The 14,440-nt window shown below is 43.6% G+C and overlaps 1 protein-coding gene across 2 annotated transcripts in view; it reads right to left on the reverse strand.

Moving 5' to 3' along the window:
* STK39 (serine/threonine kinase 39) overlaps window positions 1-14,440 on the reverse strand; it is a 357,460-nt gene that overhangs the window by 78,681 nt on the left and 264,339 nt on the right. For both annotated transcript variants that reach the window (XM_062187583.1, XM_062187579.1), the window contains exon 16: window positions 10,555-10,623. In XM_062187583.1, the coding sequence (XP_062043567.1) occupies window positions 10,555-10,623 (69 nt within the window). The remainder of the gene's footprint in view (window positions 1-10,554; window positions 10,624-14,440) is intronic.

Genomic DNA, 14,440 nt, shown 5'->3' on the forward strand with positions numbered 1-14,440 from the left:
ACGATGCAATTCCAGACCCTCGATTTCAGCCTGGCATAGAGCTGGCCATTGTGGCCATGTAACGAGTAAAGCAACAAATAGAAGGGGTGTGTGTGTGTGTGTGTGTGTGTCTGTATCTGTCTGTAGGTATCTCTCCACCACTCTGCCTTTCAAATAAATACAGTAAGTCTTTAAAAAAGAGATACTTGGAAAACCAGAAGTAACCAGTTACAATGAAACTGGCAGTGGTATCTGTTTGAAAACGCAAACCCTGTGCTATATTTAACTGTTCAACATTTACTTCTGGTAAAAAGTGTACATGGGGAGTAATCAGCACCCAGACAACCCTTAATCAAGAATCACTCGGCTGCATTCACTGACATCATTCAACTAACCTCAAGCCTGTCTGCAACAGAAAGGACTTCAAGAGTTCTCTTCTTAAAAAAAAAAAAAAAAAAAAAAACTGTTGCTTTTTAACAATGATAGTACAATCATGTAATAAAGACACTGTTTTATTAATGGCAAGGTTTTCTCTTCACTGCATTTTAGCATCAGTTAATATTACAGCAAAACCATGGAACTGAACCTCACAGATACACACTCACTTTCTTCCAAGGCGTTCATTGGAAAACTGCACTGAGCTCAGTAAATTCCCATCACTCGTTACAAGTTACTCATCCCTGAGAGAGCTGGGGGAGCAGAGCCCTTCACACACCTAACCACATGCTCATGGACGAGCCGGGATCCTGTTGCCTGTGTCCTTGGGAGCCTGCAGGTACCCTGTCATCACCAAGAAAAACAGACTGCAGGCCGCCTGGAGGAGCCGCTGCAACTGTGCACTACAGCGCACACTTGCAACATGGAGGCTCCTCCACGGGCGGAGCATCTGCACCACTCACACTGGTGATTTTAAAAAGCTGACGCACACTTTTCAAGTAGACTGCCACAGGGAGAAGAGGAGCAAGGCACGCAGAAAGGGCACAGAGGTGAGTCAGAGAGGGGCTGCGGCATAAATGACAAAAACCTAAAACAGTCTCCACCCGTTACCTTAAGCAGATAGAAAGTGACCAGGAAACTCCACTGGGTGCGAGAATCACCTAGAATACTTGTTAAAAATGTATATTTCCGCGCCGGCACACCGGGTTCTAGTCCCGGTCGGGGCACCGATCCTGTCCCGGTTGCCCCTCTTCCAGGCCAGCTCTCTGCTGTGGCCAGGGAGTGCAGTGGAGGATGGCCCAAGTCCTTGGGCCCTGCACCCCATGGGAGACCAGGAGAAGCACCTGGCTCCTGGCTTCGGATCAGCGCGGTGCGCCGGCCGCAGTGCGCTACCGCGGCAGCCATTGGAGGGTGAACCAACGGCAAAAGGAAGACCTTTCTCTCTGTCTCTCTCTCACTGTCCACTCTGCCTGTCAAAAAAAAAAAAAAAGTATATTTCCACACTTTATGCCCAAGACTCCTGCTGGCATAGCTCTGGGTTGGAACCCTGGAATAAGTGCTCCAGATAAGACTGACGCGGGCATGAAACAGTCTGTACTTGGTTCTAGTCCTGGTTGGGGCACTGGATTCTGTCCTGGTTGCTCCTCTTCCAGTCCAGCTCTCTGCTGTGGCCCGGGAGGGCAGTGGAGGATGGCCCAAGTGCTTGGGTCCCTGCACCCACATGGGAGACCGGGAGGAAGACCATGGATTCTCCATGGACAGGACAATGGCATCCTGGAGGTATGCACTCTAAGTCCAGATGTCCACGGGGAGAGCTTATAGGAACACACAGAGCTACAAGAAGCTTTCATTTTGGTGAAACCCTGTTATCTCAGCAAGCTCAAGCAGACAGAAGGCTCTCCAGGTCAATTGTATTTCTTTCCTGAGGAGAAGGACTCAAAAGCCATGTGACAATTCCAATTTTGAGACAGAAAGAAAGAAAAGAGGGGGAAGTTGGGGTGGACGGGAGAGAGGACACCAAACAATCATGGTGATTTGCTCGTTAGTTTTTAAAGGGTGACACAAAATTTACATTGCCTTAACCATCAGTGCTTACATTAAGCCAAGTATGAAATCTGCCAAGTGGAATGACATATTCACTTATCTGCATATTTATAGAGTGCCAGGGTGTGAAAAGGGTGCTGCAGACTCAAAAGCACAGAAGAGAGGCCTTGCCCTACAGATACCCTCAGCCCCAACGCCAAGAGAAGACGAGCACCAGGACCGGAGCCGGGTGTCCCAAGGAGGTAGAAACCTGGTTACCTGGCATTCTAGACACAGGAAGCTTCCTGCAGAGGATGGGAGGGAACGAGGTGGGCATCAGGCAAGGCTCCCTGGGGTGACAGTTACGCTGAGCCCTCCAGGCAGATGGGTTGTGAAACGGATTCTCCGTGGACAGGACAACGGCATCCCAGAGGTATGCACTCTAAGCCCAGATGTCCACAGGGAGAGCTTATAGGAACACACAGAGCTATAAGAAGCTTTCATTTCTGTGAGCACTTGTCAGCCTGGCTCAAAACCCATCAGAGGAAACCCTACAACCAAATGCAGAAACACAGCTCCCTTCCAGGAAACAGAAATCCAACATCTGGCTCTAAAAGCTGCTTAAAGGAAATAGACATGTGTTGGTTCAACACCAGAAGGGTATAAAAGCCCAGCACAAGCAGTCAGCAGTAACTGTTCTGGTTGGCAGCTGGCAAGAAGCTCCCTCTCTACGTACACACACAGTTGAGCCCTGGCCTCTGTTGGGCCTTGCAGATACAAGTTCGGCAGCTCTGGAGAGCAGGCCATGCAGCTGCCTGCTACGCAACACCCACCATGCTCCTTCTATTGCCGAGGTTCTAAAACTCCTCAATGAAACAGTCAAAAATACCCTGTACTACAAGCTCAGGAGGAATTTATAACTTTTGTTTTCTTTTTGATATAAAAGTTCCTGTTGTTGTTAACTCCTGTACTTATATTACACAAAAAATACCTTTTTAAAAAATTTATTTTCAGGGCCAGCGCTGTGGCGTAGCAGGCTGGGCCTCTGCCTGTGACACTGGCATCCCAAATGGAGCCAGTTCTATTCCCGGTTGCTCCTCTTCCAGTCCAGCTCTCTGCTATGGCCTGGGAAGGCGGTGGAAGATGGTCCAAGTGCTTGGGTCCCTACACCCATGTGGGAGACCTGGAGGAAGCTCCCGGCTCCAGGCTTTGGATCAGTCTAGCTCTGGCCGTTTGGTGAGTGAACCAGAGGATGGGAGACCTTTCTCTCTGTCTGTCTATGACTCTACCTCTCAAATAAATAAATAAAAAGAAACCTTGAAAAAAAATTTTAAAAATCATTTCATCTACTTGAAGGGCAGAGGGAGGGAGGGAGGGAAAGAGAGAGAGAGAGAGAGGGAATCTTCCACCTGTTGGTTCATACTCCCAAACTGCCCACATCAGCCAGCCAGACCAAAGCCTGGAGCCCAGAATTCCATCTGGGTGTCCCATGAAGGTGGCAGGGGCCCAAGCACTTCATCCTTCTTCTACTTCCTTCCCAGGGTGCTTTTGTAGGGAGCTGGATTGGAAGCAGAGGTGCCAGAACTCCAACTGGCATTCTGATAACAGGATGTGGGTGTCCCAAGTGGCGATCTAACCTATTGCACTTCAGTGCCCACTCCAGGGGAAGTATCTTTCTAATCAGCTGCTTTTAACAAGGAGGCAAAGAAACAAGTGCTGCCTTGCCAGGAGTTACCCTTGGGAATCCTCACTGAAATAACTGGAATAGAACAGGTCTGGTCTATTTCCATTTGTCAAACTAGCCACGTCATACAAGCAAATTTACGCGTGAATATCACTTATATTTTATCTTACAAACCTGACTTACTGTTTTATCTAAACCAATACCCCCTCTCCACCTCAGGTGACTTTGTCAATCTTATCAATGTCTAGTTACCTAAGTGCCAAAAATGCTTCCTAATTCATACCCAAGGAGTGGTGGTGAATTTTTTTAAAAAAAGATTTATTTATTTGAAAAGCTAATTGATATACACAGAGAGAGGGAGACACAGAGATCTTCAACCTACTTGCTCACTCCCCAAGTGGCCACAATGATCAGGGCTGGGCCAGGCTAAAGCCAGGAGCTTTTTATCTGGGTCTCCCATGTGTGTGGCAGGACACTAGGCACTTGGGTTATCCTCCACTGCTTTCCCAGGAGCATTAGCAGGGAGCTGGATCAGAGGTGGAGCAGCTGGGACAGGAATGGGTGCCCATATGGGATGCTGGCTTTGCAGGTGGCAGCTTAACCTGCTATGCCACAACAGCAACCCCGACAGTGGTGAATTTAAGCACAACTGAAGTGGGTATTTGACTTCGGTCTACAAATAGCACATTTGATTTCTTCACTGCCCTACTTCTTCACAAAAGCAATCACTCCATGTCATTGTACTGGTCCTTCTTCAATCCCAGTTCTGCTTTGTGAAGGTTTGTACACTAAAGGCAGATTACCCTGAAGCTAAATACTCAAGATTTTTTATACCTAAAATGTTTCCTATATTATGGTGAAAGTCATAACATTCACTGCTCTGTAACATATGATACTACTTTTTTTCAGCCTTTTCAAGGCACCATAAGCATTTATTCCAATTCAAAAGAAAATGCTGATAAGAAAAAAATATTTTTTTAATCTATCTGTGTTACATTACGGAAGCTGAGAAAAAGACACCTGAGAAATCATGCAAACCTCTCTATATACTTGCCTACTTTGTTTCTCAGAACTCCTCAAAAGTAAACTTTCCCCCATCTGCAGAGACTACCTGAATTTTGCAATCTTGAAAGTAAGATCCTTAAAACACTAGATTCGTATACTCAAAGGATCCTTTGATTCAGTAGAAAATATTATAACTGTATATTTCAGAACAGAATTTGTTTCTCTAACATGTTTGTGGAGGTCATACTGAAACTTACAGTTGGGGCACTGAGAAAACAGCAGATCACAAAACATAAAATTCCTGGCCTTCACGAAACTTCTCCTCTAGGAAAAATGCTATCTAGTTAACAAACAAATGACACATACAACCCACTGGATGGCGAGCAGCTAGGCTGAAGAATAAAGTAAGGAATGGGGTTTGAGAGCTGGGAGTGGTGTGCAGTTCTGAGGAGGCCCCTCTGCGAGGTGGTATTTAAGCAGCAGGACGCAGCGGGCGAGCATCTGTGTTCCTGGAGAAAGAGCATCCTGCAAGCGGGAGAGCAAATACAAAAGACAGGAGGTTTGGGAAGTGACAGCGGAGACCTAGTGTAGGGACCCAAGGGCCACTGAGATGCAGAAATCCATTAGGGGGTTTTAATTAAAGCATTAATGAGATCTGGCTAACTTTAAGGACACTGATAAATAATTTACACATGATAAAATTCACCTTTTCAAAGTGCACCACTGGGTTTTGTTTTTTTTTTAAAGTATGGTCACAAGCTGGCAGGGAACTACTACTTGTAATTGCAGAAGATTTTCATCACACCAAGAAGACACAGCTGTTAGGAGCCCCTGCTCTTTCCCCTCAAGCCTCGTCTGGAGCCACTACTCCACTTTCTGACTCTACAATGTGTCTGCTCTGGACGTTTAAATGGGCTCACGGACAGGTGGCCTCTGGCCCTAGCTTACTTCACCTGGGTCGCTCTGGCTGCTGAGATGAGAACAGGCTGCAGGAAGGCCACTGGTGAGCAGACCGATGTCGTCACTCGGCTGAGACACGAGAGGGGCTTGAATAGGATGGGGAGGGGAGTGGGGTTAGAGGGAACAACAGTCTCAGCCGGACACATTCGGATAGAGCAGGTTGGGGAAACCCCAGAGGCTGGATTTTGAATTTAATGTGGGGTGTCTATTTCGTTCTGAGTAAAGATGCTAGGAACTGACAGGTCTGGATTGGAGATCTAAATGTGAGGGTTAAAGACCGGAAAGCAAATTGCACCATAAAACCAGATGAGGTCGCTAAAGTAGTGAGCGCTTTGAGAAAAGAGGCAAAGAAAGAGTCCTTGGATATGCCGCGACTTACAGTTCCCAGGGATGGAAAGGCCAGCAAGATGGGAAGCCCATGAAAGGCAGGAACCTTAAAAGTCAAATGAAAAAGTTTTTTTTTTTTTTAATTTTTATTATTATTATTTTATGTGAAAGAGAGACAGACACAGAGATCTTCCAACCACTGGTTCACTCACATGAAATGTTTGCCAACAACAGATGGGACTAGGCCAAGCTGAAGCCTGCAGGCAGAAACTCGAACCAGGTTACCCGTGTTGACAGCAGGGACTAAACCACTGGAGTTGTTACCTGCTGCCTTGCAAGGTGCACATTAGTTAGCAGGAATGGAGAGAACAGTTAGGATTCCAACCCAGACACACCACAGGGAATGCAAGTGCCCCAAGTGGGAGACTGACCACCCAACCCACTAATGGAAAAGTTTATTATGGAGAATGGCATTGTCAACTATGCTCAAGGCTGCAGCTAGGCCAAGTAAGACAAGCACTGAGAATTAATCTCAGATTTAGGTACACGGCTGTTGGTCTTAGACCATAAGTCCTCTGCCTTCTTCCTTGTTCAACCTGCTCCAATGACGCCTGCCTTTGCTTCTGCATTTCCATCAGCAGTTGTGTGTCTTCCCCAGATGTGGCACTGAAAATAATAATTGAAGTGGACTGAGGAGGCCAAACGTCTGACTAGCACAGGTTCAGGAAACAGTGGTAGGAATGGAAAGGACGCTGAGGTCGGTGTTGTGCTTCAGCAGGTTAGGCTATTTCTTTCAACACCAGCATACCAAGCACTGATTCCAGTCCTGGCTGCTTTGCTTCTGATCCAGCTCCTTGCCAATGTGTCTGGTGCCTAGGAAAGCAGTCGAAGACAACTCAAGTGCTTGGGCCCCTGCCACCTATGTGGGAGACTCAAATGGAGTTCCAGGCACCTGGCTTCTGCCTGGCCCAGTCCCAGCCATTTGGGGAGTGAACTAGTGAATGGAAGATTCTCTCTCTCTTTCTCGGTCTTCCCTCAACTCTATCACTTTGCCTTTCAAATAAAAAAAAATAATTAGGAAAAGTCAAAGGCAATTATTTTGTTAATTTAGGTGGAGGGAGATGGAGAGGTAAGCAGTAGGTGGAATAAAGAGAAAGTTCTTTAAAGGTATGTTAAATAAAAGTATATTCAGGACTGGAATTGTGACGTAGCAGGTGAAGCCACTATCTGTGAAGCTGGCATCCCATATGGGTGCTGGTTTGTGTTCCACTTCTAATCCAGCTCCCTGCCGATGGCCTGGGAAATGCAACAGAGGATGGCCCAAGTGCTTGGGCCCCTGTACCCACATGGGAGACCTGGAAGAAGCTCCTGGCTCCTGGGTTTGGCCTGGCCCACCACTGGCCATTGAGGCCACCTAGAGAGAACCAGTGGAAGGAAAATACCTATCTCTCTCTTCCTCCCCCCTCCTCCTCTCTTTGTAACTGACTTACAAAATAAATAAATAAATCTTTAATAAACAAATAAAAACATATTCATATGCTGGTGGGACATATCTAGTAAAGAGAAACGGGTGATGGCAGAGGGTGTAGTGAACCACTGGGACTGGTCGAGGGGACAGGGTCAAACATGTTGTGTCTGTTTTTCAAACAGCATTTAAAATATAAAATGGCATCTACTGATCTGGGAAAAAAAAGTATAAGCTATTTTTTCCCAGGAAACACAAAAACTTTCAATATTTAAAATTACCTGGATTTGCTTTTTAAGGCTAATGGTACCAGACAAAGACCCAAATTCAAGGACCATCGCAAGCTGCAATATTCCAGATATTTCTTCTGACCTCAGTTTTCAACCACCCAATAATGACTTAAAAAATCCATCCCCTCTATGTGCAGAATGGATGTGATGATTAAATGAAATTTGCAAAAGTTGTCTATAAATCCTTAGATGTGATGCTGTGTAAGGTATTTTTGATAACACATAATTTTTATTACTATTACACTCTACACATTGGAATACTTCAGCCCCAAGAAGAGGAAAAAGGTAAAAAAGATTTTTAAGGAGAATAAACAATTAAGGCATAGAAAAATAGAAGCTTTTGAGTTATGTATGTTTCAAGGAAGGCTTGTAACAAATTTTTGATACAAAAGTTTGTGTAAATGTAATTAAAATATAACAGAATTTTTTGATGAGCCTTTTGAAGCCTTTTAGTATTTAAATCACATTAATAAGATATACATGAACTCTGCCCCAATTTCTTAATTTTCTCCTTTGAAAAACTCAACAAAATTCTTGATCAAACTTAGCTGAGCCTGGAGCTAAACAAGAAGCCCACAAAATGTGACTGCAGACCTAAAGCAAGACCATGCTTAGCAAAAGATGTGAACTCATGCCTTTGCAAGAGTTATTTTTTATTCTCCTTGTTCTGAACCACCTACCAGGATCAACTCAAACTGAAACATGATTTAATCCTCAACTTCTTGCACAATGGGAAACACGAACAGGAATTTAAAAGAATGTTTTTGACTTTTATTTTCATTCCACTGGTTAATTAATTAATTTTCTATTCTGGCTGCTTACTGTATGTGCCATAGGTCTCTTGAAAAAAAAAATATATCTTACAGGGTATCCCTATGTGGCCACTAGCTACTCTCCTACTCTCCTTATTTTAAACTAAGGCACAAAAGTGTCCCTGACTTTTTTCTGATGAAAATAACAATGTTCACCTTTATCAAGAAAGTGTTGGGTAAACATAAAGAACTCTCTGAGTTTCAAAGCTTAAAGTAGGCACCAAAGTTGAATGGATTTTTTTCTCTGTCTCCTCCTCACCCTTGATTAGAAAACTTAGGTGAGAACTTGGCTGGACAGGAGCGCTCAGCAGGAGCTGAGGAGATTCCCACGCACTGACAAGCACAGGCTTGCGTGTCCCTTAAGATACGACTCCATCTCCTCATGGGTGCACACGAGGAATCCTTGTGAAACCAGTGTGTACACATCGTATGCAATTAATAGGAAAAAGAGATAACTATTTTTCTAATTACAAAAGTTTGCTGGTACCATTACATTTATGACATCATTTGTATACAAATAACATATTAGGTTCTGATTCTTCATTCAAAATTCTAATTTCCCAGTTAACCCTGCTCCCTCTTCTTATCTAAATAAATTCATTCACTTTATTAATGCCCTATATTATCAAGTTTCTAGAAAAACTATTCTGATTGCTGTATGTGTCTACCTCAAACTCCTTCTCAGTCACATACTACTTCAGCATTACTGAGGAAGGTTTTTTTTTTTTTTTTTTTGACAGGCAGAGTGGACAGTGAGAGAGAGAGACAGAGAGAAAGGTATTCCTTTTGCCGTTGGTTCACCCTCCAATGACCGCCACGGCCAGCGCACTGCGGCCGGCGCACCGCGCTGATCTGAAGCCAGGAGCCAGGTGCTTATCCTGGTCTCCCATGGGGTGCAGGGCCCAAGCACTTGGGCCATCCTCCACTGCACTCCCTGGCCACAGCAGAGAGCTGGCCTGGAAGAGGGGCGACCGGGACAGAATCTGGTGCCCCGACCGGGACTAGAATCCGGTGTGCCGGCGCCGCAATGTGGAGGATTAGCCTAGTGAGCCACAGCGCCGGCCGGAAGGACTTAATTTAAATGAACGATTTTTAAAAATTAAACATGATATAAAAGAAGCATGTCGTTTCAAGCCTTACTTCCAAGTTGAATACTTCTGAAGAAACTTTCACTATAACACACATCCCCCTAATCAATATTATAATTAACAACAGAATTAACAGAATATCACAGTCAACATGGGCATGCTAACAAACCTGGATGACTTATGGGTTATCATCATGAACATACAGTGACAGACTACAAACCCAGAACTTGCCGAGGAGCATAGAGTTGTCCACCCTCACTCCAGACAGAACCAGGGTGACCCTGTCTGCCTCTGCCAGCTTTTTGGCTTCTTCTGCCACGCAGGGAGGCCGCCAGGCATCATGTGCTCACATCAGCATGCCTACCTGTCTCCATGCTGTTATCTTTTGATTCTGAAAGTGGATCAAGGTGTGTAGTTGCAGAACGAAGTGCCTCTGCCCAAACCCAGCTGCGTGGCTCTGAGCAAGCCACTGACCTTCCTTAGGGTCTGTCTTCTTCATCTATACAATCAAAGAAGCTGTCTGCATGATCTTTAGGGTCCCCTCCAACCTGAAGACTCGGGAACACTGGTGAGGCTGGAAAAACTAACCTCTGAATTTGTTAAGACAGTGCCCAAAGAAAGAGCAGAGGAACCCCGAGAGAGGAACTGAAGGCTCCCTGTCGCACTTTGCTGTGTGGACTTATATCGTCTGATTTTTGAGACCTTGCGGACTTTCAGATCGTACCTCTGGGTTCTTTGCTATATTTCAAGTGAGGCTTGTTACTGGACAGATCATGTCCAGAGCAATGGGGAAGAATTACATCAAGAGGTTTTGAAAAAAGAAAAGTGAATATGATCTTTCAATGTACTTTTATATAAGAAACAGGAAGTCATGAACTTTCCAAAAATCCAGAATGAACTGTTCCTCCATGAAAACTTTTGCTTCTAAACACATTTCCATTTGATATATCAACAAAATGACACTGCATAGGAAAAAACAATTTACCTATAACTACATCATGACCATCCACCAAGCCAGCAGAGAAGAGCTCCTGAGACACACCATCTGCTGTATCTGTCCAAATGCAGAATGAATATGCATTAGTTATCATAAAATAAAAATCAACAATCCAGTGCAATGTAAAATATATATTTTTCATTTACTAAAATCATCTACAGGAGTTTTAATTCAACAATTCAGATTCCAGCAGGGAAGAAAAAAATGAAGCAACCTAAGACACTTGCCACATGCAATTTTCATCTTGCTACTTATTCAACAGAAGTTACACAAAAATATTTTTTTTTTCACTTTTGGTAGACCAAAAAGTTCTGTTGTCTGGCTACTCTCTGAATTAATCCTCAAATGCACTTCTGTAATTCATAACTTCTCCTCATGAAAAGGCTCCTGCAAGGTTAAAACCAGCTGTTATCAATCCTTTTTCACCATTAATAGCTACTGAGTCAGAATTTACGGCAAAGGTTGGATGGGTAGCATCTGATACAACCTTTTTTTGGCATAAACATCCTATGAACTTCTTTGGGCTATTAAGATGGGCTATTTAAATTTATGCTATTAAGAAATTCCCTCAACAATACATTGATCATTTCATAGCAACAGGCTCATTCTCTTAGAAAATGTGGTTGAATAAAATAAAGTAATTTCTCAATGGTAAGTGACAGGAGTTAGTAATATCATAAAGGTGGGACCGAAATGGGCTGTGGCAAGAGACTATAGCTGAAATTACTTAATTAAAAGGTTATGAATGAACATGACAACACTGTTATCTTCTATTTTAAGACTTTGTAAAGAGGAATTGATAAATTGCTATGTCCTCAAAAGAACCACTGTAACTGTATTTTCCCAAGGGAGACACTTGGTGTGCATGGCCTTCTGATATTCTCACAAACATCCAGAACTGTCGCTGGATAAGAAGAAATCAACTAAGCAACCTGCAACAATTCAGATGGAGGTTTGATGTGAGTGTCTTGCAAATCCAGGGAGTCCTGGTGACAGAATCAAACTAAATCTAAGCTCAATTACTGTTTGTCATGCCAAAAGCCACCTTCAACATACCTTGGTTTCTTTACTTAACCTGTGCTTCAAACAAGTGAGCAAGTGTGTGTGTGCATGTACAGTGCACAAGCATGTGGCTAGAAGTATATCTGTCTTATAACTTGAGTTCTAAAGCACAAGACTATGTGTCAGTGTCTGACACACCATAAGTACTCAGCAGACAGTAACTGGGATGTTGAGGCAGCACCCAGTGATCATCCGAAATGCACTTAAACTCTAGTGCATTTTTTTTCTTTCTAATACGCAGGGCTCTATTTCCAAAATTTGCAACAAAAATTTGAGACTCAGCATATAGTCTCTATACTTCCAGACAAATTGTGGTATTCCATGTTTTATGGTTCTGTTTCATAATAAGATCACAATGAAATGGAATAAAATTATGTTAAAGGCCAATAAATGTATGGAAATCCTACTAAATTGTGAGATCCCATATGAGGTGAGCATGTCTTGGAACTTGTCTTTCTTGACAGAAGTACAAAAACAGCATACAGCATAAGAAAGTCTTTTCATGATAAAATGATCTCATATCATCAATGGAGGACAGCACAGTGAAAAGCTCTGCTCCGAAGGGAATCGAGCTTTCTGAAGCTGCTAAAACGTTCAGCCTCAAAACCACTCTCAGCCCGGGATTTAATTAAGGAGTCTAACACCGAGGAGGCACTCAGCATACAGTGGGCAGTCATTAAATCACCACTGACTGCTCATGTGTTAAAGCGTTTGATGTGTTACCTCCATCTCTTAAGGACCAGTAAGATCTTACACCAGAGTAAGGGGCTTTACTCACAGAATGTAGTTGAAGACGGAACAATCAAAGCCACACTGGGACTAGCCCGAAAACAACACCACAGTGACTGCCATTCCCAAATGATCAAAGTGTACCATGTGTTCTGTTCTGCAGGTCTCTTGAGTACCAGGTGAGCCATATCCAAATGGCAACCAGGTCATACTGGGTGGCCGAATGGGAAATGGTTGATATTTCTGTGTGTGCCAGTAGGCAGTAATTTGTATGCATGGAAGACATCAGTAATAGCTCAGAACTGAAATGTGAAATAATTATTTCATGTTTCACTGGTATTTTATTTTTTTCTTTAAGCTATTTAACATTCCTGGTTTGTAAACAGGTTAAATATTCATATGCAATGTCTGGCTTCCAGGGCATGCAGCAACACATTAAACACAAAGGGCCTTTCTTCCAATGGGGACAGAGGATATTTTATGTGTTTCTATTACACAGCTATTGCCGTCGACTTATTCACCTGAATTTTCAGCACAGACATGGGGTGTGCACACACAGACCATGTCTGCAGACCATGTCAGAAACAGCAGCAGCACTGGGATCCCAGCGGTGCAGTGACCGACACACTGCCAAGCCTCTGCTCAGCCACACGGTGAGGGCCGGCTGCCCCCACACAGCCAGTGCCATGGTATCTGTCTGGGCAACAAAAGGCAGAGCCTCTCGCTCCACCCCCCTGGCAAATGAGGCTGCCAAAGCCAGTGCACGGGGCCCAGTAATGTGGACAGTGTCATCTTATGCCCAGATCTCGTTTCTCAGTTGCCTGTTAAGAATTTCAGTTGATTTTCACTGCCATAGTCCATTTTAAACAATCAGATGAAAAGAAAACAACCTTAACAATGGCATCTGTTCCTACCACTTACTGGACTGGAAATGTTTATTACGTAATTACCACAGGACTGCCTGATCAATATGTCTAGATTATGACAAAATAGACAGCTTTTTCCTTGTGCTAACTGGTGCTGTACAACTCTACATTGTCAGAGTCGGCTACTCTCAGACAGGAAAGACCGATTAGCAAGTTCATGAGAGTCTTACGTACACTCATTTTGTAAAAGATATTCTACTAGGAGTCATTAAATCTTGGCATTTAACGAGGACTGAGTCAGAGACCAAAGAGTCTATGGCCACCTTTGGCCCAGGAACAAATTTTGTTTGGCTGGTGGCATTTTTTGAAAAACTGAACCTAGCTGGGGGTTGTCTGTCCTTGAAGTTAAATTGCCACTTGGGATGCATCGCATGCCATAGTACCTGGGGGCTCAAGTCCTGGCCCTGCTGCCAAGTCCTGCTTCTTCCTAACGCAGACCCTCGGAGGTAGCAAGTGACATGTCAAGCGTAAACCACATGAGAGACCCGGGACTGAGTTCCCTGAACCCAGATTCAGCTTGTCAGTCCCAGCTGTTGTGGGCACACGAAGAATACATCAGAAAATGTCTGTCTTTCTCTCTTCCTCTCAATACAAACAGAAAAACCAAAGCTGAACATGAACCTATTTAGAAAGAACTCTACAGTTTCCTGCAGCGTCCACCAGTCACTTTGGCTCCTGAGTGGGTGTGGGTTTGTGTCTCCTTGGAGGTGATAGAAACAAGCCAGTGAAGGCAGTTTCCTGGCCAGCCTACCAAGAAGTAAAAGCCTTGTCTTAACGATTCCCAAAATATTAGTAAATATAATTTATTTAATCAAATTAAAATTTATGTGACACTTTAATACATTAAAATGGAGGGTCATCAGCTTATATATATTAATAAATTTGAATGATAGAGACTAACATATTTTAGGAAATTATAGAATATAGACATTGGGGATGTTTTGTGTACATAAAAGTCTGATACCACAGGTCAGGGGAGACAGTTACATTCTTAGAAATATTAGAATCTGAGTTTTACTCCCCTATGTTACATAATTATACATTAAATAGTGGAAACAGTATCTTTTTTTTTAAGATTTATTGATTTATTTGAAAGACAGAGTGACAGAGAAGGAGACACAAACAAAGCCTAAGATCTTGCATCCATTGGTTCACTT

The sequence above is a fragment of the Lepus europaeus genome, chromosome 1, assembly GCF_033115175.1.
Source record: "Lepus europaeus isolate LE1 chromosome 1, mLepTim1.pri, whole genome shotgun sequence".
Classification (NCBI taxonomy): Eukaryota; Metazoa; Chordata; class Mammalia; order Lagomorpha; family Leporidae; genus Lepus; species Lepus europaeus.